Raw genomic sequence first — 26,550 nt, 5'->3', positions numbered from 1 at the left:
TCTGGCTATTGCGTTATGGGATTTACTCTCTTACCATGCCAGGGAACCCCTGCACAGAAGAGAAGGTGCAATGGTGGCAGGATGGGTAAAGGGGCAGTGCAGAGGCTGGGGGCTACAGTCTGCAAGGGAAGAAGGAATCCCCAGAGCTCTGGAGACCCGTGCTGCCTCTGGGAGAGGAGTTGTGTCATCTGTGGAGAAGGCTGTTTCATGGCTGAGAGACCCCTTCCTACCAACAGCAGAAGTTTCTGCCTCATCTCTTTCGTCTTATCAGTAGTAGTGGGAATGGAAAATTGGGCTCACCCCACAAAGCCTAAGCCTGCATGCTCACCCTTTGTCTGCCAGCAGGAGGAATGGATCAGTCCTAACTTCTCACCCCTGAGACAACAAGGTCAGCTTTGCCTACGCAGCTAAGAAATGTCAAGTGGCTTTGTTTGATTCAGTTTGCCCTTTGCCCAGGGCAGGCCTTTGACTGCCTCTATTTAACTAATCATCTTTACAATAATCAGAGGGCTAAAGGAGCCCTTGGTCTGGAAGAGGGAGATTTGAGAATGGCTGCAGTATGAAACAGCAGGCAAATTTGCTATGTCTCTGGGTAGGATTGCCCAATTAATCTTCTAAACATACTGGTTTTGCAATGTTTCTTGACTGCTCATACTTTTGAATAACATTAGCTTAAAGATCATTTCATTCTAGCCCAAAACAATCTACCTTTAGGGCAAAGAGCGTCATCTTGTAACAGCACACTGTGGTACTTTGCTGATGTCTGAGGATACAAAAAATAAAATATTGGTTCAGCTGAGCTTCTTGTTCACTTGACTTTCCTTAATATGGACTGTTTTCCCACTAGAAATTGCAGTCCAAGTGGATTTTGGAGGTGTTTATCCATGTCTTCCCAGTTATCAGTTAAGTCAGGGACATCTGTCTGTATTGCTCTGTATGGCCATGGGCAGCAAGTCCTGCAATTTTAGGGAGCAGTATTATGTCCATGCAAGAGATCTTCTCTGGGCCTACGTAGGAGAGCAAACCTTCTGGAAGTGTTAGCTAATACATTATTGTGGCATTGTCCCCTGAGTCTGTGGCTGTGCAGCAGTCCAGCTGGCCAAGAGCATCCAGCCTACCATGCATGCAGGTTTCCCCAAACTGAGCTTCATGTGCATGGATCAAACAGCGCTGGAGCATCTGGCACTAGTGGGGAAATCTGAGGCAGAAATCTTGAAGCCCTGCTCCATTTGAATTAGATCAGGGCGTGAATATGCAAAACTCAGAACAGAGAGGTAAAGACCACAGGAAGTTTGGGGTTGTCTTTAGATCTCGTTTGCTGTTAGTCAAAAAAGAAACTGCTCGTAGTAAAATGACCATCATTAATTTCTAGGCATCAAAGTTGTCAGATGAAGCATTTTCTCTAAGTGCAGCAGTCTGTGAGATCTGTACTGATCAAGCTTCAGGTGTTGTAGTGGTATATCAGGCTTCACAATTAGGAATCTCTCCTAGTTTTTATACTTTTCTCTAAGCCCTTTCCATTCTCCTTCAGTAGTGTCACAGCTCTTCCTCACAACTGATATTAATCTTGCTGGTCTATTGTTTCCGGCTTTGTCTTCTGACCCTTTGTTCTTTGCCTGCCCTGGCTTAGTTTGGCTGAATTGATTTTTGTTGTTGTTGTTTTCATTTTGTTTTCAGTTCTTTTGTCTCCGAGGTGCCCTGCTCTTGCCTTCTTGCTCCTTCTGCATTGCTATAGCTGCTGCTCTGAGGAGCCGGCATTGATGTGTGACTAGGACTTGGCTGCTGGAAACTTTTCTTTGACACAAGGGCACCTGGGTGAAATTCTCCTTCTGCCCCTGCACAGATTGCTCACGTGCTCTGTGTGTGCCTGTTGTGAGGTATTGTGTACATGTTTATAAGAGGCACGTCTCCTTGATTTCTGCAGTTTATGGAGAAAAGGGCCTAAAGCTTGTTTGGAGGCTAAGAAGGGACTTGAGATGAAAAGCCGACTCCTGCCCCAGACAGTAGCCCTTTAGAGGCTGTCTTTGCTCTTTCCATGCGGTTCTGCTTCTCTGGATTCTGCAGATGGAGAGGAGGGGTAATGGGACACATGCCACAGCCAAATGCCACACATTCTTTACCAGTCCTGCTTTTTTTTTTTTTTCTAGGAAGAAATGTAGTTGTTAATTGCTTTGCTTGGACCCTAATGCACGGGCAAAATTCCATTAAATGCTTTGTAGACAACAAGTGTGGATTTAGGGTGGTTTTGAACAGTGGCACACACTTCTCAAAAATGTCACCCTCCCCAGGAAGGTTGGTTCTTTAGTGACATATGTGGCCCCTAAGTGGCAATTTCCAGATGTGCCCTATTGTGTTAGTTCAAGGGTCTATTTAATTATTACATGTTTGGCAAATAGTAATTGATCCCTAGTATCCATGCTCTGGTTTAAAGGTTATGGTTTTAGTCTTTGCTGCTGCTACATGTAGAAGGTAATTGGAGATGGATGAAAAATAATGAATTTGTATATTTTAATGTCATAGATTTTCTAAGAGAATGTTGTATTTGAAACTTCATACAAGCTTATTTTTATTTTTCTCCTATATTACCTTTCTCTCTTTTCTTGTATCCCCACCTTTTTGTCATTTTATCACTGAAGGAAAAAAAAACATGGGAGAGAGAAGGAAGAAAGGTAAAAATATGTTTCAGTGTTCAGTTAAAAAAGGAGAAAATAAAAAGTCTGTACATCTTCTTACAACAATTTTTTTTCAAATTTTCAAAGTTTACTTCAAAATTTTCAGCCAGTGGTACAGCGTGTAGGCAACATATTACAAAGCTGCACCCTGCCTTATGTTAAGGTCAAGCATAAGCCAGGTCTTTGGGTGACTACAGAACAGATGTGGCACAGACAATGACAATGGGTCAAGTTCTTGTTCACGAAGGCCTCCACATACCCAAAAGGAGCTATTTCTAGCATCACTGGAAGATTTCAGTTTACGTGGTTATTAAATTTCTACTGCCATGGTGGCTTTTGTCTGGCACTAATCACCATTGTGCCCAATGCGCTTAACAAACACCAGTGCTTGATGTCATAACAGCAAAGTGAGAACAGAAGGGTGGCTGATTTCCTGGGATGGAAGAAGTCATTCAGTCTCACTGAGCTTTAACCATCTTCTGTCAAAAAGGATAGTCGTGTCACAGAATCAAGAGTGGAGTTGAAAAATACGGTGATGCATCCTTTTCCCAGATACCATCTTTCCAAACTGGGGTCTGCCTCTTACTCCTGAGGAGGAGCAGGGGACAGCAAGCTGTACTGTCCTGGGTCAGAACTGGAAACCCCTTGGAACCAAATGCCTAATTCACTGCAGGCAGGTTGCCCACCCTGCACTTGGAACAGCAGCAGGGAGGTGACTGCCACCATGCTCAGCTAACAGACCTCTCCAGAGGCTTTGAAATACACCCTTATTTTTGCAGCGTGCATGTCAGTCTGGGGCCTGTTTGTCAAATGTATTCAATGGCACGTCTGCCTTCTGCTGTCTGTATCCTTCATGTAGTAAAAGAGACTGTTTATTAAAATTAAACTTGCCTTTAAGATGTTAAAACTCAGTCTGACTATTCAAGGTAGAAAGTTACACACTCTTTGCCTCTGGTTACGTGTGAACTCTTTTTTTTTTTTCTTTTTTTTTTTTTTTTCTCTCCTTCTTCCTGGCAATGTTCCTTATGGCCAAGGATATGAGGGAAATAGCACCTTGACATTAGCTTATGTGGTCATAGTGCTGCCAGAGTTTAAATCCATTGCTGCAAGGTGCTTGGGGAAAGCTTCCATCTGAGGGCTGGATGGCACTTGAGAGTTCATTTGCATCTGAGGCAGGCTGTGAATGTAGAGTGCAATAGAGCATCACTTGAACGATTCTTATTCTGTAACAAGAGCATCTTATTCCTTCTTTAGTTTAATATGTTTCAAAGCAGATTCTGCAATAAGACTGTCTCCAAGCAGAATTCTTTAGGAAATGGTATTTTTTTTCTTCTTCCTAAAACAGCAACAACAAAACCCCTCAATGCTTAGAGAAGCCCTGAAAGTTATTTCCTGCTAACTTCCTTGTGCTCTTCAGATAGAAACCTGTACTTCATACCCTTCTGGAGAATTTTACCTCTTCACAAGCAGAGATGTCTGTTGCTTGTGGTGGCCCTATTCATTTGAGGGCAGTTTGCTTTCTGAATACTCCCTCTTCAGTGCTAATTACCATCACCTTCAGGATCTGCAGCATGGCTCCATTTTCACAGCCAGATTTTCTCTGAAGGGAAGGTGGGGTTTATGACATTCTGCTGATTAGCAGCCAGCAGCACATCTGTGCTGATGGGGAGCAGCCCTATTTTATTTCTGTGGAGCTTATTCTTGCCTGGATGTCATGCAGTGTAAATAAAAGAACACATTCACCTGCACTTGTAAGAATCAAAGCAGAGCTTTTGCATTTTTTTTTCCTCGTGTAAAGATGTGGTCATTTTTGGTTTTTCTTTAAGACAAAAAAATAACCCATATTTAAAAAAACCTTTTTCTTGCTGGAGCCCAGTACAAGTAACTATTCAACAAGTTTCCTCCAGCACCACTGGAAACAACTTGCAGATACACAACTTTCATCTCAGATTCAAGGAGAGAAAATTCAGATGCAGCCAGCATTTTCTTGGCCATCAGATCTTCCCAGAGGATTAGATTTTTATTTAATAAAACGCTCTTTTGGGGGTTTTTGTCTTTTTTTTTTTTTCCCCCTCCAGTTTGGTCAGCTCATGTGTCACCCAGTAGTTCAGGTGTTGCACACAGTCCTTGCTTTCATTGTCTACCAAGACTGAAGTTACAGACTTGCTGTGCAAATGGACTTTGTTTTATTTCAGTTTTGACTACTTAACGCTGATTGGAACTGCTCAGCCTCTGCTGCCAACTTGCATGTATCAAGGGGCAAATAGGTCCTGATCTACTTCTGTCTCAGATGCAAACCCAGAGAAAGCAGAGAGCCCACGCTAGCTTCAGGGGAAACGTAGCCACCTCTTGGGAAAAGCAAGACAGTTGTGATGCCACTCACCCTTCTCATGACCAGAAGGCAATCACAGGAAAGTGTAAAGTAGCTTTTTGTAGAATTAACAGGACTCTCTTTTTCTGTTTCTGGAATCTGATGGCTGTCCATTTTAGAAGTGCTGCTTCACTGGATGACACCAGTGTTGCATAATGCCTGTGGACTATGACCCCTGCTTTACTACTGGGGTCTTACAAGTGACTTTGTCTGAGTGGAAGCAGGCGAGCCACCTTGCACCTTCTTAGTTGATTTGAATGGAAGGACAGGAAAATTCTATAAAAGTGAAGGAGTATAAACTGCAAACCTAGTAAAGTGGAAATCAATGAAGAAGACAAAAGGTGCTGTTACAGCTTTCACATTTGAGAGTAACCAGAAAACAATCACTTCACTTGTCCCCGCAGGCAAAAGGAGGGCAAATAGTTGTGTGGGTTTCCTATGGGGATGGGCTGTCAGCTGCCATTGTTAGGACCTGGGGAATGTATGTATGTACCATCTTATAGGAATGGCAAAGTAGCAGTTCCAGCAGAGCTGAGCAGCTGGGGTTCAGTCCTGAGGGGTGGACACCTCAGCTCTTCAGCCGAGTGGGCTAAACTTCTGAGCTGAACCACAGGAAGATGCAATGCATGTTTCTCCTGCAGTTTCTCCTTGGCTCAGATTCCCACTTTGTTCTGAATCCTGCATGTGTGTCTTCTGGAGAGACCCAGAGTGACAGGGCACCACACTGCCCATGGGGGCACCTTCTTCCCCGTGTGCTCTTGCTTCTCTCCAGCAATACATGTTCTACTTTCGTACTCGCAGTGGGTCACACCAGGGGTCTGTCTAGCTGTGTAGTCCTACAGGTTATAAAGGTCAAGGCAAATTAACAGAGGTGCTCCCCAATCTACTCTTGCAATACTCTACGGCTGAAGGAAACCGGAAAAGGTATGAATGACTGAATTTCTGCAGTGCCCCTCTGGTCTCTGTATCACACATCTTTGTGTGCCTGCCTGGTCCATAGCTGTTGCTTCTGGGTCTCTACTTGACTTAAGAATACATTTGCAGATGTTGGGAACAACTTTCAGCATATGTTTAAAAATACTTATTTTTCATTTAATCCCTAACATTATATATGTAATGTCTTTTGTTTTCTCCTCTCTGTGTATTAGATTTTCATATGTAAATGTGTTCTCTGTCTTCCTCCAGAGAAATCTACCTTTTGACTTCTTGGTTTATAACACATTCTTTGTTTGGGCTGATCTATCCATCTTAAGACTTCTATAATTCTTATTGCTACCACAGTTAATGCAATAAGACTAAGAGTACAATGTACCTGCTTGCTGAAAAATGCAAAATAGAACTATATGGCCAGCCCCCAAGGGAGGTATTAGGTAAAACTACTTTATCCTTCTATTCCCAGTGCCCACCTTTGTTAAACTAAGCATGCTGAAAACTCAGAGGTCCCCAGAGAAAGGCACTGCTGCTGGATTGTGAAGAGGTAACTCTGGGCACAGAGAGTGCTCAGAGTCCTGGTGAGAAAATTCAGCAAAAGATTTGAAAGAAGTCTCAACATCTTTGGCTATTCCTTGCAATACAGCAAACTTCAGCAGTTTCTCAAGTAGAATAAAGTCTCTTTAGTGCTTCTTGTGTCTGTAAGAGTTTATTTTTATCACTCATAAAGCTCTGCTGGGAATCTTTTCCCTGGTGCAGGCAACTTTGGAAACTTTACATTTGTGGTGCAGTCTCCTTGCTGGCCCTGGAAGGGTTCCAGACCTCCACATGTCCGGTTGTCATGGAAGGGAAAAAAACAATAATCTCCCTGGCTTTGGGGAGCTCAGTCTGGTCCTGGGTGGAGCAGCAATAACATAATGATCTAGATTCTCTTTCCCTGCAAGACCCTCATAGCTCTAAATAGAAAACTGGAGAATGAAGTGATTCTCTGAGTTTGTGTGTGTTTGGTTGGTTTTGGTTTGGTGTGTGTTTGGTTGTTTTCCTTCTTTGCTACCACTGTGTGAGCCATTGGTGTACAGCTGAAACTGCCCTCGAAGGCCATGAAAAGACTGATGTTTTGTAAGTCGATAAGGATAGCAGGAAACGATGCAGGTATGCCTGAGTCAATTCCATCTGGATACGCGCCTGCTTAACTCTGGTTCATGTATTCAGGATTTTTCTACTCTGTTTTTCTCCCTTTGCAATCAAGCCACTTTTCTGGATTGTAACCCTCTTGTCTTGCATATTGGGAAGGTGGGATCTGTTGTGTATTTCTGTTCAATTCTAAGGCTTAAATCTTAGCTGTATTTACCATCAGTTGATTCTGTAAAAATTGAGGGCCAGAATCCAGCAAAAGTTTTTAAAGTTGTCTGGAGGACTCGCACTCATAGGAAGGACAGACTTTGAATAATAATGACCAAACACATCACCTTCTGAAGCAACATCTTTACAATGATTCTGATAAATCCAAAGTAATTCATTAATAAAACGAGATCATCTGATTCCCCCCAGTGTTTCTCCAGGAACAATTTTGTTTCTTCCCAGGAGGAAGAGAGAGGCATATGGGGTATTGGTAGGCTCATTTTGATGAAAAGAACTCCAAGCTCCTTACAGCATATTAGGGAAATTAAAGAAAACAAAGCCAACCAACAAAGCCACCCACTCAGTCTGCGCTGCACACTGAATTTATGAACCCTTTGGGCAATCCTGCAGCAGCTCTAGACTCCTGCCAATATGACTTCTTTTCGGCAGCCTGACACTTCTTTCAAGTCAATTCCACAGGTCTTTGCTGTTGCGCTTGTTCTACTGGAGAACCGTGTGACTGTCCTCTGGGCCTGGGATAGATTAGTTTGTACTTAAGCAAACTTCATCAGCCATCAGGGTAATTAAGTGGCTGTGGTGTGGGCTCATCATTGCAAAGGTCAGGAGGCAATCTGCTCCCCTCTGTTCAATCTTCCATTTTTTACCAGACAAATCCAGCCTTGGCCTCGTTCTACTCCTTTATGTTGGTCTAATTTTTCGAAGCTAGCAGGGATCCCATTGCTGTAAGGAACAGGAGAGCCAGATACCATGAAATAATGGGAGAGATTAACCTGATGTACCACCTGGACTCACAGTGAGTACCAAGTGCTGCTGGAGAGCGTGTATGAGTCCCACAGGCCCAGAGCTGCAATGGGATGAAGTAGATGGTGCCACTGACACCTTACTGCTTCCCTGATCAAGTGTTCAAGCAAATTGCTGCTGCCATGAAACTCCAAGTTTGAAGCCATTGAGAATCTGATTTATTTTCATCATTCTATGTCTTTTCCTAAAGTCTGAAATGACCCACAATCGAAAGCAATGGCACCAAAATGGGTCCTGAGGCCATAAATGGCTGGTTCCAACAAATGAAGGCAATGGTCAAACTGCTAGGTTCCTTGAGGTCTCCAGCTGTTAAACTGCTAAAGCAAAGCAAAATTTAAGGCATGATAGAAGACTGTTTTATCAGAACATTACATAAATATAACTGAGGCATCTTTTGCAATGAGACAATTCTTGTCGTCTCATCAGCTACTAACGTCTGTTTAGTAATGTTATTTTTTTTCAGGCAGGACCAGGCGTTAGCTAGAGCAAAGTGTCTGGAGAATTTTCAAGTAGAACTAGACTTGCCCTCACAAAATCCTTACTTGTCTAGTTTTTTAATTGACAATTTTAACAAGCAAAATTCAAATACCCCATTTTACCCCTCCCCAGAGGATCCTGTGAGGTGCTGAGCACCACCTATGGTTTGTGGAACACTTTCAGTTCTCCTTGATCATATTTGGAGCTGAGAGTACTCAAGCCTGCATTTCTGAAGTGACCAGCAATACAAGTTGTCTCTGTTAATAAAAGGCTTTCTACCTTGATCACTATAGGGCTGTTTTTTAGGAAGTACTAATCTTTAGGGCAGAGGGTGGAGGAAATGAACTTCCAGTGGCACAAATCTCCTCTAGTGGCAGCTGAGTAAGAATAGAAAAGTTTCTGAATTTGCTCAACACCTAGCAAACCCTTTTTGTTGCCATTTACCCCATTTACAAGTGCAGTCAGCACCACTGAGCTTCATGAGTTTATTTGAAACTACCATCTGCTGGGTTTGGACCCAAAGATGCTAGCTTTGCTGCCCTGCAAATCTGGCTATTGCTGTGTCAAGTTGAACATAGTAAAACAGCAGCCTCTGGTAGCAACTTGCCAAAAATCAGCAGTACTAGAGACCAAGACGAGGCATTCTGGCTCTTGGTCCTGCATCCTAGTCACTGGGAATGCCAACTTTAATTATGTTTTACTGGCAATGTATATCTATATCTTTTTGATACTGAATCAGGCCATTGTGCTCCAGCCCACCGCTAGCAGTCGTATATCCTCCAAAGCAGATGTGAATCTTTTTATGAGGAAAGAGCCACAGCTCCAACAACATATGAAATCCCAAACACTCATCACTTACCAACTTCTTGCACTGAATTGAGTCTATTTCCAGACAGCTGATTTGTGGCTGACTCTATTCCAGTCATATCCATTTCTCTACATATTTTCCCTGTTTAAACACATCTGGACCACCACGCTCTGGCACTCTTTGGGGTTTTGAGGCAAGGTTTACATGGTCTAAATGTAGACATCTAGCAAAAAGAGTGGGCTAGTCAGTGCACATAAAAGATAGATGCTGTAAGTGTACCTCCTTTGTGTGAAAATGGGGAATATCCATATGAGGAAACAAATTCACCGGGTGCTTGCTTTCCATCTTGGTCTATCCCATCCATTCTTAATCAGCAGACACATTAAAGTGGGCAAGAAGGCCTGCCTGGTGGCATCATATGGTCCATCTTATTGCCCAGTTTTATTGCCAGTTTTACTATGACGAGATATTCCTGAATCTTCATTGAATTTGTAATTTTAGTGTCATTTGGTGCCGTAATAGCAGAAATGCCTCCTATATCCATATAACTTGAGAAGGATTTTTGTAACTTTATTGATTGTTCTGGAAAGTTGTTGAAATGTTTGGGTACTCGAATGGCCAGATTCTTATTTAATTATAGAGCTGTGATAGGATTAACATAACTGCTGCTCACTGTCCTCACAAACTACGATTTGCTGATCTGTTTAGAAGGGCCTGCCACACACTTGTGGTCCTCTAGCAGAGATTCCAGTCCTCTGTGTTAGATCATGACATGCAAAAGAATATAGCTGAGAAACCTGGAGGGTTGGGATGCCCTGGGTCAGGGCGGTGACTGACAGAGCAGACTTTCCCTCTTATGCTGGCAGAACTCATTTGGAAGGCTCTTGACTGCTGCTCCTACCTCTCGCTTGCTTCACATGGATTTGTGTTTCTGCCACACCAAATACCAAATTAATTATTTGCGGAACCCTATGCTAACTGGAAGAGAGAGGGAGGGAGAGGTCAGGAACAAAAATTTTTTAAACATTCTTTAAATCAATTACTGTCTCTGCTTACCATGCACATTAAAACTTGAGTTAAAATCCAGAGTGCCTTGCTCTGTCATTTTAAGCGTTTGTTGCTAGTCATTATCAGTTCCTTTGCACGCAGCCCCGACAGCAGGAGCCTGGTTTTCTCTGGAGCTGACATTAGCACCATTTCACTGGGCTGGCAAAATGCGGTGTGCTAGTGTGTTCCCTGGGAGACTGTCTGTTTTCCATTTATTTCACTGCTCTGGAAACAGGCCTAGCTGTAATGGCCTAACATATCTTAAAACAGGGAAATTACTAATTCAAGTCAGTGAGCATATTTTCATTTTAAAAGAGTAACAAATTAAATAAACTCCCTGCATTTTGCATTTGAGACCTCAGTGTTTCATCTGCTGTAATCTAATTCACCCATTCATTTCCTGCACATTCATTTTATCCCATTATTTGAAATTTCCTTTGCTTTTAATCCTGTATTTTGAAGAGACATAGAGTTACAGCAGAGAATAGATGAGATAGTAAACGGTAAATAAAAGAACAAACATGCCATAATATAGCTTGATGTGGTCCTAATCAATCTGCTTATCACAGCTGAATACTTAAAGTCAGATGTGCAACTTTTCTCTCTCAAGTTGATTAAAACTTCTTTAAAAATAGGTGGAATGGGGCCATGTGTACAATCCACTAGGGACTTAACTGTTGTGTTTGGTTTTGTTTTCCACAATAGCAATGATGGTTGCAGAACAAAAACAACTGAAATGACCACAGGGGCCTTTTTGGGCTACTTTTAACCAACCACACTCAAGCAATGAGATCTTACTTAGCTCTGAAATATTTACTTGTCTAGTTGGGAACAAATTGCTCCGCAATCAAAAGACTTGGTATTTCAGGAGAATCAATCAACTTTTCTGTATCAATCAACTCTTTCTGTACACTTTAGATGAACTGTAACCAGGAATGTCTCTGGTTCACCTACTGCATCCTTCCTAATGCTGTCTCACCTGTTTTGGTTGGCTCCCATGCGCTCTGCTATGGGTAATTGTGCTGTTTAGTTCTTGCCTCCCTTAAGAGCTTCCTGACCACGGGAACCACTCAGAAAAATGGTTAACTTCCCTGCATTTTCTAAGACCTCGATTGCTTTTCATCATGTGGCACCGGCAGGCCCCCTCCGAGCCGGTCCTGGGGGAAGGTTGGATGAAATTTGAGCATCGGCACAGAGGAAATGGGAGGAGTAGGCTGGGATCTGATGAATATTCACTAAGGTTTTGCACAAGATACTGCATTCTTCTCTGAGTGCAAGCAATTCCCTTGCACTTTCGTGTGTGCTGAGGATGGCCAGAGAGGGAGTTAATGGAAACCAGCCAGCGTTCTGGATCTTCCCACTCTCACTTAATTGCAGTGACTACTCAGATGCATATGCATGCAGACCTACATTAATTTTGGCAACTGGAAACCGTTGACTGATACATGTCAGGCAAAAAATTTTCCTTCATCTAACACTGTAACCAGGTGCCTGTTCTGGTTGTACAATGCTCTTCATCACCCATGTTATTTTTTCAGTTTTGATGAAATAAACTTTGTTTTTGACGTCGATTACAAAATGACCTTTGGAACGAATAAAGCATTCCAAATCTGTAAATTCCTTCTGTGTTGATGTTAGAATCAGCGTGCACTCCCCTGCGTGCACCTTCCCCCATTCCCCCCTCTTTCTCCTATAAATGTGTTTCTAAAAAGTGTGGCAGTTGCACACACCCCATGAGGTCCAGAGCTTTCAGTGGGGCAGCTGATGGCTCTTTAGCACCTCTTGTGCCCCACTGTGGCTGTTCTCAGTCGCTGCCGACCATCACGTCCACCCTCGGGGGACACCCTTGAGTGAGCCTTTCCTGTCCCTCAGGCAAGTGATAAATTTTCTGGGTACCTTTGAGTGAGGGAGGCTTCTCTTCTAAGTGAGCGTGTTGTGCACTGTGGATCATCATTCTTTTGTGGTTGTATAGTAATAATATCCCAACTGGTATATTGAGCTTATGGTTTATTAAATGTTGTCAGACTACTTACTGATTTTGTATCCCCCCCCCCAACTTGTGTTGGTTTCTATGATTTGGTTTTGGTCTGTTGTTTAGTTTTGGTTTCAGTTCCAAATTAAAGTTGGTTTAAGCTTATTATTTGCTTGGAGTCATTTTGGGGTGCCTCCGCGACAGGCAGTCTTGTTTTATGTATTAAGAGGAGCATCAGGACTGTAAGAAGGAGCAGAATCAGCATCTGAAATGATCTTGTGCTTATGGATCACTCTATGTGATGATCTTTTGTAGGGATGATTTCAGTGACAGCATGATGTTAGATCATGTCAATAACCCTGCTGAGAGTCAGCTCTGCTTGTTTATCACTACTTGCATGCCTTCCCTTGCTATTGTGTTGAATATCGGAAACACTTCACGCTAAGACATTATTGGCTCATTTCTGTCTCCTGGCCTGTACTGGGGGCTGCACTGAAAGCAGAGACACGTATTCTGTAGAGAAGAGGCTGGCACAGCATTGCTGTGATAGGTGTGGAGCAGGGTTCAATGTGTGACACCTTTCCCACCGTGCCGGGATGGATAAGAGTGTCGATCTGTCTTTTTCATGTTTTGTTGTTTTGGAGGTTTTGTTTGGTTGGTTTTTGCTTTCTGCAGTCCCACAGGAAGGGCAAAGGCTGAACAGACAAGGGCCCCTTTGCCCAAAGAGAGTTCCTTCACAGACAAGTGGTGGCATCACAGTGACTTGCTGTTGTTTACTGCTCATGCTGTACTTGTTCTGTGGAGATAGAATATTGTAGCTGTTTGGCCTTATCATCTGATATTTTTCTTTCACCTCTTCAAAAAGCCCAACTCTACATTTTTGTTTCCCTACTCTCTACAAATTTGTAAGTATAACATCTTTCATGTTGGTTTCAGTATTCTTTAACAGAACATTTCAATAGTTTTATATAAGCATTCAGGACTTGTATTTGTTTGCCAGTGAATATATCCTATTGTTGTTAGAGCCTAATTGTTACATTTTCTTTGACCTGCAGGCCATGGTGAGCTGACTGCAGGATACCAGCAGCTACTCAGTGCTAGGAAATGGGTCTGAAGATATCAATCACTTCTTATATTAGACACAGTCCAGGATATGTTGCATTAGCAGTTGCCATATTGTGTTAGGATCTGTGGTGATAAGATTTTTAGTAATAGGAGCAGGGCAAATGTTGTCAGACTGAGAGTGAAAGAATGGGGTAACGGAGAAACAGGGGATAAGACAGGCTTTTCTTTGGAAAGAGCAAATGCAGAGGGGTCACGTCAGAGATGGCAGGAAGTTTAAACAGAGTTTAATGTGGTTAATTGGGGAAACATCCAGAAAGAACAGTGGAAATCACACGAGCAGGGAAGGTTGCTTTGACTTCTTCTGGGAGAGGGAACAATCACCTTGTGAAGCACCAGTAGATAACTTGAACTGCATTGGAGTGGGCAGAGATGCCACAGGATCTGGAGTTGGAGCAGGTCAGAAGTGCTGAGCTGCAGAAGGCAACAGAAGTTTGACAAAGTGCATTTAGCCTTGAGAAATAATGATAGAGTAGGGGAGATATGGTCCTGATTTAGCAGTTTCAGTGAAGCTGTGTTTACCAAGGATGTTAAAAAACTGCTGAAATTCTTGGAGTTGTGACTGTGTATCTATGACTCACAGTTGTCAGTATTGTTTTCCCTTGTTTTCAATTTTTTCTTTCCTTTCATCCACAAGTCTGAAAAGCTCCTCGAAGTTAATGTAAGGATTTTAGTTGATTTTTAGTGTACTATGGATAAGCATCCTCTTATGTCACGGCTGAATGCTGATTTCCGAGCTGTTCTGGTTCCAGGCAGCATCTTTAATAGCATATTATTATTTGAAAAATAATGATTTTAATTACTTTCCAGAAAGCTTGATATGAAAATAATCTATATTGTTTTGCTTCTTTTCATTGGAGAACTTTTCCACACTGTAATGTGCCTAACTAGACCTATTCCATCATGTTCTCTGTTTTATTTTAAAGTCACTTGAAGAGCTAATACTTAGTTATTAGACTGTTTTCCTTGATCTCCAGCCACAGACATTTGTTTTTAAATAGTGCATGTCTTATTTTTCATAGCTGATGTGACTGATTCAGATTGGATTATTTCATTTGACCCAAACTGGGGCTGCGGTTTGAAGATCCAACGAATCTGTGGGCAGCCCTTTTTTTCTTTAATAGCAGACTAATTGGCAGACCAATTAATCTGCTCATCTGTGAAGAGAAAATTTATAGCAATAAGTAGTTCTATTTCCAGAAGTCATTCTCTAAAGTAACGTTACAGTGGCCTTGTTTACTTCATGCCCTGCAACATGATCTAGTGCTTCAACAGTAGCACAGGTCAATTAGTGGACAAATTAAGCAATTATTAGCTACTAACAAGGGTGACTGGCATCATTACCCTTCCTGTTTACCAGCAAACTGTTATTTTAATACAAAGATCAACAAATAAATTAGGGCATCTGTTGTATTGCCATGTCTGCCTTGAAGTAAATTATGTTAAATGGGCTTTGGTTGCTGCCAAATTCTTAACCCTGGCCTAATGAGATACTCTGATATGTCTCTTGCTGGTTATAGAAGCTGTAAAATTTGTTTTGTATTGATTTATCAAGAGGAGGACTGAGTTCTCTGCGATGGTATTTTTTCAATAGTCTGAAATCTGTCTTTTTAAACATTATTGATCCTGAGACGATTGGGTTCCTCTGAAAGACAAAGCTATTTGTTAATTGTATTGATTATTTGGATGCTTACAATAATTTTATGGTGAGGTTTGTATATGTAGATGTATACCTTCATCTGATGCTTTTCTTATGTTCCTTAGAACTGTGTTTACTTCCAGGTTAGACTTTGGCGAGTCAGTTACTTTTAACACTTGCTTTGTATTTTTATTACGGGGTAAGACATCTTCAGATTTGTCTCCTAAATTAGAAAATACAGCAAATCTCTTTGGATTGGGTGAACTTGGCTGCAGTACCCCCTAATAGACTGGCGTGCATTGGGAAATGCTGAGTCTCATTTGCCACCAGCCTGCTGGGTGCCCAAGGTCAGTCTCTTCCCTTTGGTCTGGTGTGGCTGGTGCAAGAGGGAATGATGCAGAGGCTCACCCATTATGTGTTCATACACAGCCTTCCACATCATAGCACATGCTTGGTTAGGGAATAATAATTCCCTGTGTGAAGCTGAAAACTGTAGCTTCTAGTTGCCAAGAGGCCTTTGCCAAGCTCTGTGAGTGAGGCTGCATCAGTAGCAGGAGCAAAATGAGCAGAACATGGACAAGCCTCTTCCCTGGCACAGGTACAGCCAGAGCAAAGCTCTGAGAGTTTGGGCTCTTGTGTTACCTCCTGAAAGAAAGGCAGTCATGTTGTCCCTGAGGTGTTTGTGGTCCTCCTTGCTGCATGAAGAGCTGTTAGAAGTACATGCTCAGTGCACTGCCAGATCTCATGGCAAAACTGTTCCACCCAGGTCTTTGTTGTAGTGATGATCATGTACACGATGTGATATTTATGCTGTTTTTATTGAGGCTGCTTTGAAAAATTGTACCTGACCTAAAGCATTTTCTGGATGTACTGATTTCTGAATAGTTAACTCTTCCAAGTATTTTAGAAAACACAAACTGATGTGATTTTTTAAGTCTAGTTGCAAGCTCTTTAAAACTAAAACCATCATAGTGTCTCAAGAAGCCAGGCACTAAGTGTGGGATTGTTTTCCTTTAAGTAGTTTTGAGCCCTCCAGGTGTGTGTACTGTGGATTATGTTTTAGACGCTGCCAGGAAACAGTTAGAGCAGCAGTTTAACACAGCTAAGCCTTTCATGTTTGCATACAGTTAGGAAACCTAGTTATTCCGGATCCAGCTGTGTCCCTGTCATTTCTTCGTGTTCTTGCTGTTGTATAATGAACAAAAGATACAACACCAGCCAAAAAGCAGAGCAATGTTCGGTTTCCTTCATTGGGAGGAGGTAATTGCAGAAACATTTCCTGAGCAATATAATTATGTATATGCTAATTTGCTTCAGAAGTTCGGGTTTAGTCTCTTCTCAAGTGAAAGACCTGGTTACAGAAAGGGACTTTCTCTTCTCTGAGATTAGTCAATAATAGATGAAAAAAATGCTGATATTTAGAGTCTAATTTGCCTCAACAAATTAGAATTCATTCCAACAGCAGTATAGGTTCAGATTTGTTAGTATTTGAAATACAAAATGAGCCTTAGGAAATAGGCTAAATGAAGGAGTTGTACAGAATGTGAGATTTTGGTCCCATCTTTAATGTATGTTTCAGCCAAGCTATAAACAAGCTTGTTTAACCTGGCATGTACCTGGGTTTTAGTTTGTTTATTTTTAAAGATTTTGATTGGATCACAAAAAGTCAGGTCTAAACTCAGTTTTTTTGAAGTCAGCTAGTTAACCCATACCATCTCTTCTATGCTCAATTGTTGCTTGTTATATCTATTCCCTAGGGCTTTGCCCTGTCCAGTGTTAAATGTTTCTGATGATGGGATTCCACTCTTCCCCTGGAGAGACAATTCCACAGTCTAATAGAGCTCGCCATTAGTGAAATTTCACTGATGATCAGCCTTAATTTTTCTCTGCTTAATTTTATCCTGTTACTAGAGAGCAGTGATTGATTTATTCTGGGGAAATTCAGTAAATGGTTCCTGCTTCACAGGATGGACCTTACAATAAATAGCAAATTGTCATGACCTATCTGTGGGTGTCCTGAGATTACACAGGAACTCAATTTATCTCGACATTAATTCCCTGGAAGCTATTTCTGTCAGTACCAGCTCAGTGGAGGAATAAGCAATGAATTTAACTGCCAGCCTGCTGCCCCAGCACCAGCCCCAGAGCAAGGAGATTTTTGGTCACTCCCTGAGCACAAGACCCAGAGGTAGGAGTTCCTGCAGGGTCTGCTGCTGTGCCTGTGCCCAAAGGAAGGGCATTTAGGATCTGGTTCCCCTGTCACTTGCCTTGGTTCCACAGTAACAGAGCTTCAGTGATGAGGTGGAGATACTCCTGGTTTTTATGGGTGTAAAGTTAGTGAGGAATCTGACCTTATAAATTCCAGTCTATCAATCCCACAGTTTCCCTATGCCTGGTGCAGAGTTTATGTAACTATCCCAATTTAGTGAGGTACTTTATACCCCTTTATACATTCAGCTGATCTGAACTCTGTGTTCATATGTCCAGGGTAGGTCTGGGCACATGCTCAAACAAATTTGAGGTGCCTCAGCTTGACAAATTGCCGCTCATGAGCTGAGCTGCAGTATATGCCCATGTGTTCATGCTGGGTAGGTAAAGTGCTAGGCTTAAACTAGCAGGTTTTACTTCACTTCACCACTTAGTAGGATAGATGTTTTGATATTGCGACTCAGCTGGTTAGCAGAAATTTCTCCCTCTGTGGAAATTTCACTGTATCTGATAATGTAGTCGTATTGCACTTGCATTACGAGGATGGACTATGGTATTTATCTTTGAAGATCTTATTTCTGGCATTTTTAGAAGATGGCAGGTTCTACGTGATAGCAAGTGGTTGGTTTATTCTGTTGGAAGCAGGAGCAGTGCAAGGAACCAAGATGAATGATTATTCTAATCTTTTATATCTGAAATTTCAGATAGATATCTGGAAAACATTGATATCATAAACCCCCCCTCCTCAAACACTTCTTTCATTTTTCTCAGGTATAATTGATTTCCTTGTGAGCCAGCATCCCATTGCGAAAGTACTGAGAGACAACCTGGTCTTCAAGATTGCACCCATGCTCAATCCTGATGGAGTATACCTGGGAAATTACAGGTATGGTGTGGAGTATGAATCTGCGTATTGTTATATCTACATTATATATCCTGCACAGTTTTGTCACTCAATCTTATATGGCTTGTTTCAATTAATTCCTCTTAAGCTGGAGGTTCTAATGTGGCCGTTTGCTTCCTGAAGTTCTCGTTGAGGAAGGCGGCTCAATGGCAAACTTACTTGCTTCAGGAGGTAGAGAGCAACTCTCCAAGATAGCAGGGTATCTGCTCTGCAAGCCTCCTCTAGGTGTAGGAGTTAAAGTCAGCTTAGACCTTAGCTGTATTTTATAAATGCATTCATTATGCTGCTCATCAGCCTCTATGTAAATGTGTCAGTCAATCAGTTCCCTTCAGCTACCCAGATTGTCCATTAAGTCACGGATTTCAGTCTGTTATTGTACTGTGATAGGAATGTATGGAATGGAATAATCATTCCACCCTATGCTAATTTTGCTTCATTTTAGTTTTTGAATTGCTACTTTACCACCTCCTCTGTTGAGAAGGTATTCAGATAACCTTTTGTTTTCCCTAAAATCGTTTGCTCTTAATGCATTTATTTACAAAATAAATGTGCTGCTGGAGGTGATAATGAAAAGCTGTTGATTAGTTGATGATTTTTTTGCAGGGGCAATTACATGTACCACATAGATCTCTGGAGAAGCCCCTGAGAAATGTAATATAGTGTATGTGGTTTTGCTTACAGCACAAGACTAAATAACACAATACACTCTGTAGCCAGGCTACCTTGAGCTTTGGTCTAATTAGGTGTTGCATTGGTAAGCAGAACAAGACTAGGTTATTGTGTGGATGAGGAGACCACTGAGAAGCTAGAAGTTGCAGAAAACGGTGCTGCTGGCTGTTCTTTGTTTTGATGTGTGCTTCTTAGGCTTCCTGTGCCTTGCTACTTACTAAGCTGAAATAGCAGGGGATTATGTGGGTGATTTCAACAGTGCTTATATACACGTTTTATAAGTGAAACTTGTAAGGATGCATGGTCTCTTTCCAGCTACACTGATACTCCCTCAACTCTTGACAAATCCAAAACCAGAGAGCGATATTGCAGTGGTGTCGTCTCTCAGCACTAGGAATTTATCATAATGGTTATGTCACCGTACAGGAATAAAGCCCTAAAATGGCTCTATAATCTGATACTACACTGATATACTCTGTTACATGTGCCCTGCGTGTAGGCAACTCCAGTTGCAATTAAGTATCTTTCGTTTCCTCCATAAATTCATTTGCCCTGTAGGTTTTTCTCCTGCACTATTTATCCTTTCTGAGAGGCATGCAGCTTGACAGACAAGCATATGGCTCATAACTTGAAAAGCCTTTTGGGAACTCAGGTATTATGAAAGGGCATGTGAATTCATTTGGAATTGCTGAGACTGATGACATACTATTGTTTTACCTTTTTGTGATATGCAGAATTTTCAACCCTTCTGCACTAAATAGACTTTTAATGAGGTAGTTGGAAAAGCATTTGATTTTCTTGCAAACACTTTATTTTCTTTCATCACTTTATTTACAAATGGCCTAATGTAACTAATAACTTAAAAATCAGGGTGATAAGCAAAATGCCACCTATTGTCTTGAGAAGAATATTTAAAAGCCTAGTAATGTGCCGGCGTTGCAGTTAACTAGTGCTGAGTGAATAATTTACAGCAAACACTATTTCCTGCTCATACTAAATCCACAAGCACATCAGAATTTATTTGCTTGAATTTACTGGATGAATTAAAAAAAAAAAACCCTAAGGATCAACCGTAAGGATCAGTTGCTGCTATCTGAAAATTTAACACTGAGTCTTCTCTGTGATTGGCTAGATAAGTCTGTTTCATCTCTTTTGGGTTTTGCTAAGATTAGCACATAAATAGGACTTTCTGAAGTCTTCCAGGTAGAGCGGTGTAACACAGATCTATTTGCTGGGGGCAATCTCAATGCTCTTGCAAACAAGGTCTGTGGTGCCGTATGCAGCAAGAGCAGTTTTAGGCATTTGAACTTCTATCTCCTGTTATCTCCCTCTTTCTCAAAGCAGCAGCTAGTGACTATTTCTTTGGTTCATTGAAGGTTCACATTCAGAGCTATGCAAGTTAAGATAATGAAATGGGTAATTAAACCTCATGCTTGAGTTTGTAAATTGATCTCCTGCCAGCGTGAGAGAGATTTTTTTACCCCGCCAGTACGCAGCTTTGTACAATCGGCAAAGTGTACTGTTGGATACACTTCATTGTCCTCTGAAACCCCAGGCGCAGTGGGCACCATTAAAAGCCTGAGTGTGTCAGCAGTTCTCGTAGAAGAGATGGGATGTACTAGTTCTCCTGTGATCAAACGAGGAACTAACCACTCATTTACCCGGGGTGATATGGTAACGGTTGGCTGATGGGATTTTCTTTATTGTCATTTTTGGGGATGCAGGACTTTCACCAAGGGTTCACGTCCTCTGTTCTTCTTTAAAATCTTTGTTTCTGTCATGGAGGTACCCCAAAATGACTCCAACCAAATAATATGCTTAAACCAACTTCAATCTAGAACAGAAACTGAAACCAAATGACAGACTGAAAACAAATTATAGAAACCAATGCAAAGCAAGGGGTGTAATCCAAAATCAGTCAGCGCTCCAACAGCATTTAATAAACCTCAGGCTCAATATACTAGCCAGAATATTATTACCATATGACCACACAAGAATGAGGATCCACAGCTTGTACGTACTCGCTTAGAAGAGAAGCCTCTTTCACTCAAGAGTACCCAGAAAAAATAGTCACTTTCCTGGGGGACAGCAAGGGCACACTCAAGGATGTATCCAGGAGAAATAACCACTCACCAAGGAGAAGATGAGGGCTCTCAATCCTGGGAAGCCTCCTTAGATGGTGTCCCTGATCGAAGGGCTGGGCTCCAATCACAGTCCCACTGCTCCGAAAACATCGCTCAAAGTGGGTCTTAGGTGGGGGCCCTGTTTTATAGCCAAGTCAGATCTGAGCTGTGGTCATTACGAGCATGGTCCAGAAGCTTCTCTGGGCCTGGGCACCTCCTTGTCTGAGGACTTCTGAGGGTCAGCATCAACCAAGGTGTACAAGTGAGGACAGGCACAGTGGGGCACAAAAGGTGCTGAGGAGCCATCAACCGCCCTATTGAAAGCTTTGGATTTTGTGTTTGTGTGCAGCTGCCATATTTCCTTTCTTCTGGGTGCTTGTGGACTGAGGTTTAAGAGTTTAAGGCAAAACTGCAACAATAATGCCAAGAATTGTCTGTTATCAATAAACTATTGGTCTTTCTCAAGAGAACAGAACAAATGGGTTGTGATTCTAAAGGGACTTTCTTGTGGTGAAATGTTCATAACAAGCAACAAGTGACTTTAATATCACAGCTATAAAGCACAAATGCTGGTGGCATAGACACATCTGTGAGGAAGGTTGTTTATATATTGCATATACATTCAGGCAGCCCTAAAAGAAATGGTCACGGAAATGAACATCAGTGCCCAGTGTATCAGGGTGCATGGAAACCGGGTGTTAAACTTCACTGATTTATCCGAGTATATCCAAGAGCTTAAGAAGTGTATTTGTGGACCCATACAATTAGAAGTTAAAAGATAAAATGAGTGGTTAAGCATCCCCTCTAATTTAGTATGTTTGGAAGGTCTACGCACAATTTTAAAAAATAAATGGATGATAGTTGCAATTTGATTGTAATCTTAGAGCATACATCCTTTGATAGAAAGACAACTAGTACCGTTCTGTCCCTTAATAGCTACTACTTGTGTACATAAACCAAGAGAGTTAGTGAAATTACCTGTACTAGACTTTATTTCCAGTGACATTTCTATCTGTTTAGAAATCAGAACACTTAATTTTTGCTCTCACCTCTTTCTTTCTGAAAAGAGCTGAGAAATGAAAAATCATGGGCAAACCACACTACAATAGATCAGAGTTGGCTGGGTACAAGTGTCAGAGGGGTTTGGTGCGGAGAAGGGGAGTGCAAGTTCACCTGCAAGCCAAAGGACTGAGTGGCTAATTGGGATTGCTCCTGCTTGCAGTGCCAGCTGTTGTTTGCGGATTTGCTCACATCATACCCTTTTGTGAAGATGACTACTACACTGTACTCTTTCTTCAGTGAAAAAAACACCCTCCACAGTCCTTTTCTTGCCACGAGTACCCCTGGCTCTTTCGAACATGCAGGATAATGCCAAGTACCTGCTGTTTACTCTGGTCAGGGATGTAGGGTCTCTCCCAAAACAAGAAGAAAGGCTTCATCCCTTTCTTGAAGTCTTTGAAGCCTGGTACTACTGTACTTCTAAGTGTAACTGGCTTTGCAGTTACAGTGTGTAGAAAATGTTGTGCCCACGTGGGCTTCTTAATTAAACTACCCAGGAAGATGCCATTGGTTAACCCAGCTAAAATAGTGAGTATCCAGCATAAATTGCCCTCTGTTCTGGCTCCGAACTTGTCCTCGGCTCTCAGCTGAATTGAAAGACCTCTTTTGTTGGGCATGGTGCATGACTTGATATTTTGCTTAGTGAAAGAAGGTGGCAAAAAATAAAAATATTTGTGAATTTCTCCATAACACGAATCTCACCCTGTCTGATGGATTAAACTGTGAAACAGTTTTAGGAAACAAAGGAAAACTAGTGCTGGGAAGAGAGATTTCTTGACTTTTCTCTCTCAGTTTGCAGTATAGCATTATCATCTTCTGAACTTCTTACCACCCCCAGGGAGGTGGGGTTAGACTAAGGAAAAAAAAACCATGTTCTTGATTTAAAAGTCGCGCATCCCCAGGCTTGGCCTGAACTTTCCTTTATCGTGAGCTTGTTCTTAAGCTGGCATTCTGCGGCTGAATGCTGAAATGTGTCCCTGCAGGCGAGATGACTGTACCACACCGTCTTAGATTAGTTCCAATTTGTCAGCCTCACCTTCCGGAGATGAGACCCTATAGTGGCACCGAAAGGGATGCGTTTCTTAGTCTGGGCAGCTCTTCACGGAGGTATCCCAGAAATGCCATGGCAAAGCAGTTGAAATATCCTGACCGTTCTCTAAAGGCTTTTGTTTCATGACCCAGTAAGGCTTCCTGTTCTGTGTCGTTTCTGTGTTGTCTTCAGCTGATTAGCTGTGACAGTATCAGCCTTCAGTAAATTAAAGCCATGAATTAGCTGAAATGTTCTGAACTGTCATCACTACAATACCATTTTAGCTTGATTGTAGAGGCTGCAAGAATTTGTGTGAATGGGGAGAAGAGGGCACATGCTGATTCTAATCCTTTCTTGTTTCACTGTCAGGTACGATATTTTTGAAGTCAACACAATCTTTACTGCTTGCTTGTGTGAGAGGTTAATAAAGCAATTTGTTGGAGGGAAAGGAGGCCAGTCCTACCCAGACTGGAAGCCAATTTTGCCATAAACAGTGTCAGAGTCCATATTGCAATGAAAGCTGTGTTGGGATTAAATGTTTTGGACAAATGGTATATTTTTGCCCCAGAAACGTAGTTTTGTAAGGACTGAAATGGTTTGTGTGAGTTGAATTTGGCAAATTGTTTCAAGTGGAAAAAAAAGGAGCTGGGAAATCTTGAGAAACATTTAAAATTATTCATATCAAGATTTTATAAAGGACAATTTTCTCTTGTTTTTGTTTGTTAATGGCATGATTTGTTTAAAAATTGGCCTTTTTTAAGGATTTCTTTGATGTGTCTGAAACACAAACAGAAAACTAGGCTTTGGACTAGATTAAATATTTCAGACTTATCCTGGCTAGCTTTTTGTGGACTTTATTTCTGTGACTCTAGAAATAGTCAAAAGTTCAACAGTCGTGTTCACATGTAATTTATGAGGGATCTTTCGGCAATAGAAGCATATGTGGACTTTATCCAAATTATTTAAAATCTAAACCAGAGCTATATGTTATAACACTGAGGAGTGCTGATTTTGGTCTTTGATAATATAACTTTGGGGGATATACCTATACTTGCATACATACGCGTGTATATGTATGTTCACAGTGACTGGATATGTCATGTGTTTCTTACTCTCACTTGTCCAATTGTGAGAGGTGGTTACTCATATGCATACTGTCATTTGCATAATAGAGCTTTATTATTTTTCACCTATTTTTCTGGTGAGGAAGTTGGTGGTTTTTTTGTGGTGGTTTTTGTTTTTGGTTTTTTTTTCCGAGCTTCATTTAATTCATGTGAAATTCATGCATTGCCTTGAATTGAAAAACAGAGTATCCGTCTCAGAAGACAAGATGAAGCTCTCAATGGAGTTTATTTTTCCTAATTAGGTGTTTGTCATTGTGTATTCTATATAACAACATATAAGTAAACAATCATGGACCTTTTGAATAAATTTATTGGTTTTATTTATGTTACTGGGCATAAAAAAATCTATAATTACCAGGTACAGCCGCAATATAACTGGTATTTAATGACAATTACTTTTTGTTACCATAGAAATGAGTCCGAAGTAGTTACCTATAATTTCTCATTCCCAAACCTCACACATGTTGTATTGCGGTATTACCATAGTAATTGCCTATTAGTCATCATAAAATAAGCAGTTACCCAGAAGATATCAGGATAGTGTGAAATTTCTCATCTCTTTCAAAACTTGCAGCACACGCTGCTTCTTGTCTTTCTTTAGTGGGATTTTGCCTGAATGACAAGAATGTACATTGTACATTAACCCAGGGGAAGAAAGGATGTGATCGAGAGAGAATTGTACTCTAAAAATACACTAAGTCAGGAAAAGTGTGTTCCATCCCCTGAAAATATAGAACTGTTTCTTATTTTTGAAAAACAGGGATCTTTCAAGCCCATGAAACGGAGGCTTATTCCTTGTCATGAATTTCCCTTTTTTTTTTTTTTTTTTTTTTAAATTCCAATTCAGTTCTGACCAAAGCAGAGGCACTACACATCCCAGGGGCTGTGGGAGAGCAGCCGTGCTATGTCAGACCTCACAAGCCTGGTACCCGCTAACGCAACAGAGGACAATGCTGCTCTCCCTGTAAGAGCAGGAGATGCTCCAAAGATGTTTTCCCCTAAATAGTTTTCCTGCTTACAGTGATTTTTGTTTCTGACATTCCCTGAACTCATGGGATTTCTGGCTGTTCAGTAATGTGCAGTGGATTTGTCTTCCTAGCGCTTGGCCCGTTTGCCCTCAGAGGGTAAGCCCCAGTTCTGTGTCTCCTCTGGCCCGAGGCTGTTCAGCTCTGGCCCTAGGGCAGGAGGCACCACGCACTTCAGCCTGCTATGAGCTCCGTGGACTTCTCCTCCGTGGCCTCTCTTGAACCTTGTTTGTTTTCTTAATTTAGACTGCATGTTACTGAGGCCAGTGAGTGTCTCTTTGTGCCTGCCTAGATCACATCTAGTATTAGCTGGGAGTCGGTGTCTCACGTGGAGGTAAATGATGTTCTCCTCCATAGCCGGGATTACAGCAGAGGTGCTGAGTGCATTACTGACCCCCTGGTAGAGTGGGGGGAACTGAGCTCTTCTCATCCTCCCTGTTCATTTTCAAAACTGGAAATCCAAGTTGGCTTTCCAAAGCTTCAGTGTCTTTTGACAGCCTGTTGAGTTAAAAACATAGCTGTGGCCAGGACCAACCACTCTGATAATGAGTGAAAACCAGAGACCTTGCGTGGTGAGGCAATGGCCATTTCCTTTTATCACCTTGTCCCAAGTGGCTGAGCGAGAGGCTGAGGCATGGCAGAAGCTTTCTCTTCTTCCACCTCTTGCTTGTCATCGAGGACAGGTCAGGAATTTTCTGTGCTGTCCCAGGCTGGGGCTCTGGAAAGCAAAGTCTGGGGTGGATCCACAGCTGTGACACAGGTGTGCTCTGGGCAGCAGAATGGAAAAGACCAGGGAGGCAAGTGAGCAGCAGAGGTTTTCTCTGGCCCTTACGTCCGTCTGGCTTGTAGCATTGCCATTTCTTTCCTGCTTGGAAGTTTTCTTTCCACGGTGGCTTTTGTTGCCCAGAGAGTGCTGTGATTGTAAGATAGTTACAGTGGTTGCTGTTTTGCTCACCATTACTTAAAAAAATCTTCCTTGTAAAAAAGTTGTCATCCTTTATCTTAAAACAAATACCAGGTTTGCAAAAGGGTTCCTATCTACTGCCATTGAAAATGCTCTTTATATTGATGTGGTAACTGCTCATTTAAACCATATTACAGCTCCTGAGTATTTTTCAGTTGCTATTGATGTGACAAATTCTCTTGCACAGAGAACTGCACCAATCAATAGAGTCAGTATATGTGCTTTAACAACAAAGCCACATGC

The 26,550-nt window shown here is 41.7% G+C and overlaps 1 protein-coding gene across 1 annotated transcript in view; it reads left to right on the top strand.

The window, feature by feature from the left end:
* AGBL4 (AGBL carboxypeptidase 4) overlaps positions 1–26,550 on the top strand; it is a 922,470-nt gene that overhangs the window by 708,164 nt on the left and 187,756 nt on the right. The window contains exon 8 of the mRNA XM_065655883.1: positions 18,181–18,295. Coding sequence (XP_065511955.1) covers positions 18,181–18,295 — 115 coding nt within the window. The remainder of the gene's footprint in view (positions 1–18,180; positions 18,296–26,550) is intronic.

This window comes from Caloenas nicobarica, chromosome Z (genome assembly GCF_036013445.1).
Source record: "Caloenas nicobarica isolate bCalNic1 chromosome Z, bCalNic1.hap1, whole genome shotgun sequence".
NCBI classification, from domain to species: Eukaryota; Metazoa; Chordata; class Aves; order Columbiformes; family Columbidae; genus Caloenas; species Caloenas nicobarica.
This window is presented reverse-complemented; position numbering and strand designations above follow the sequence as displayed.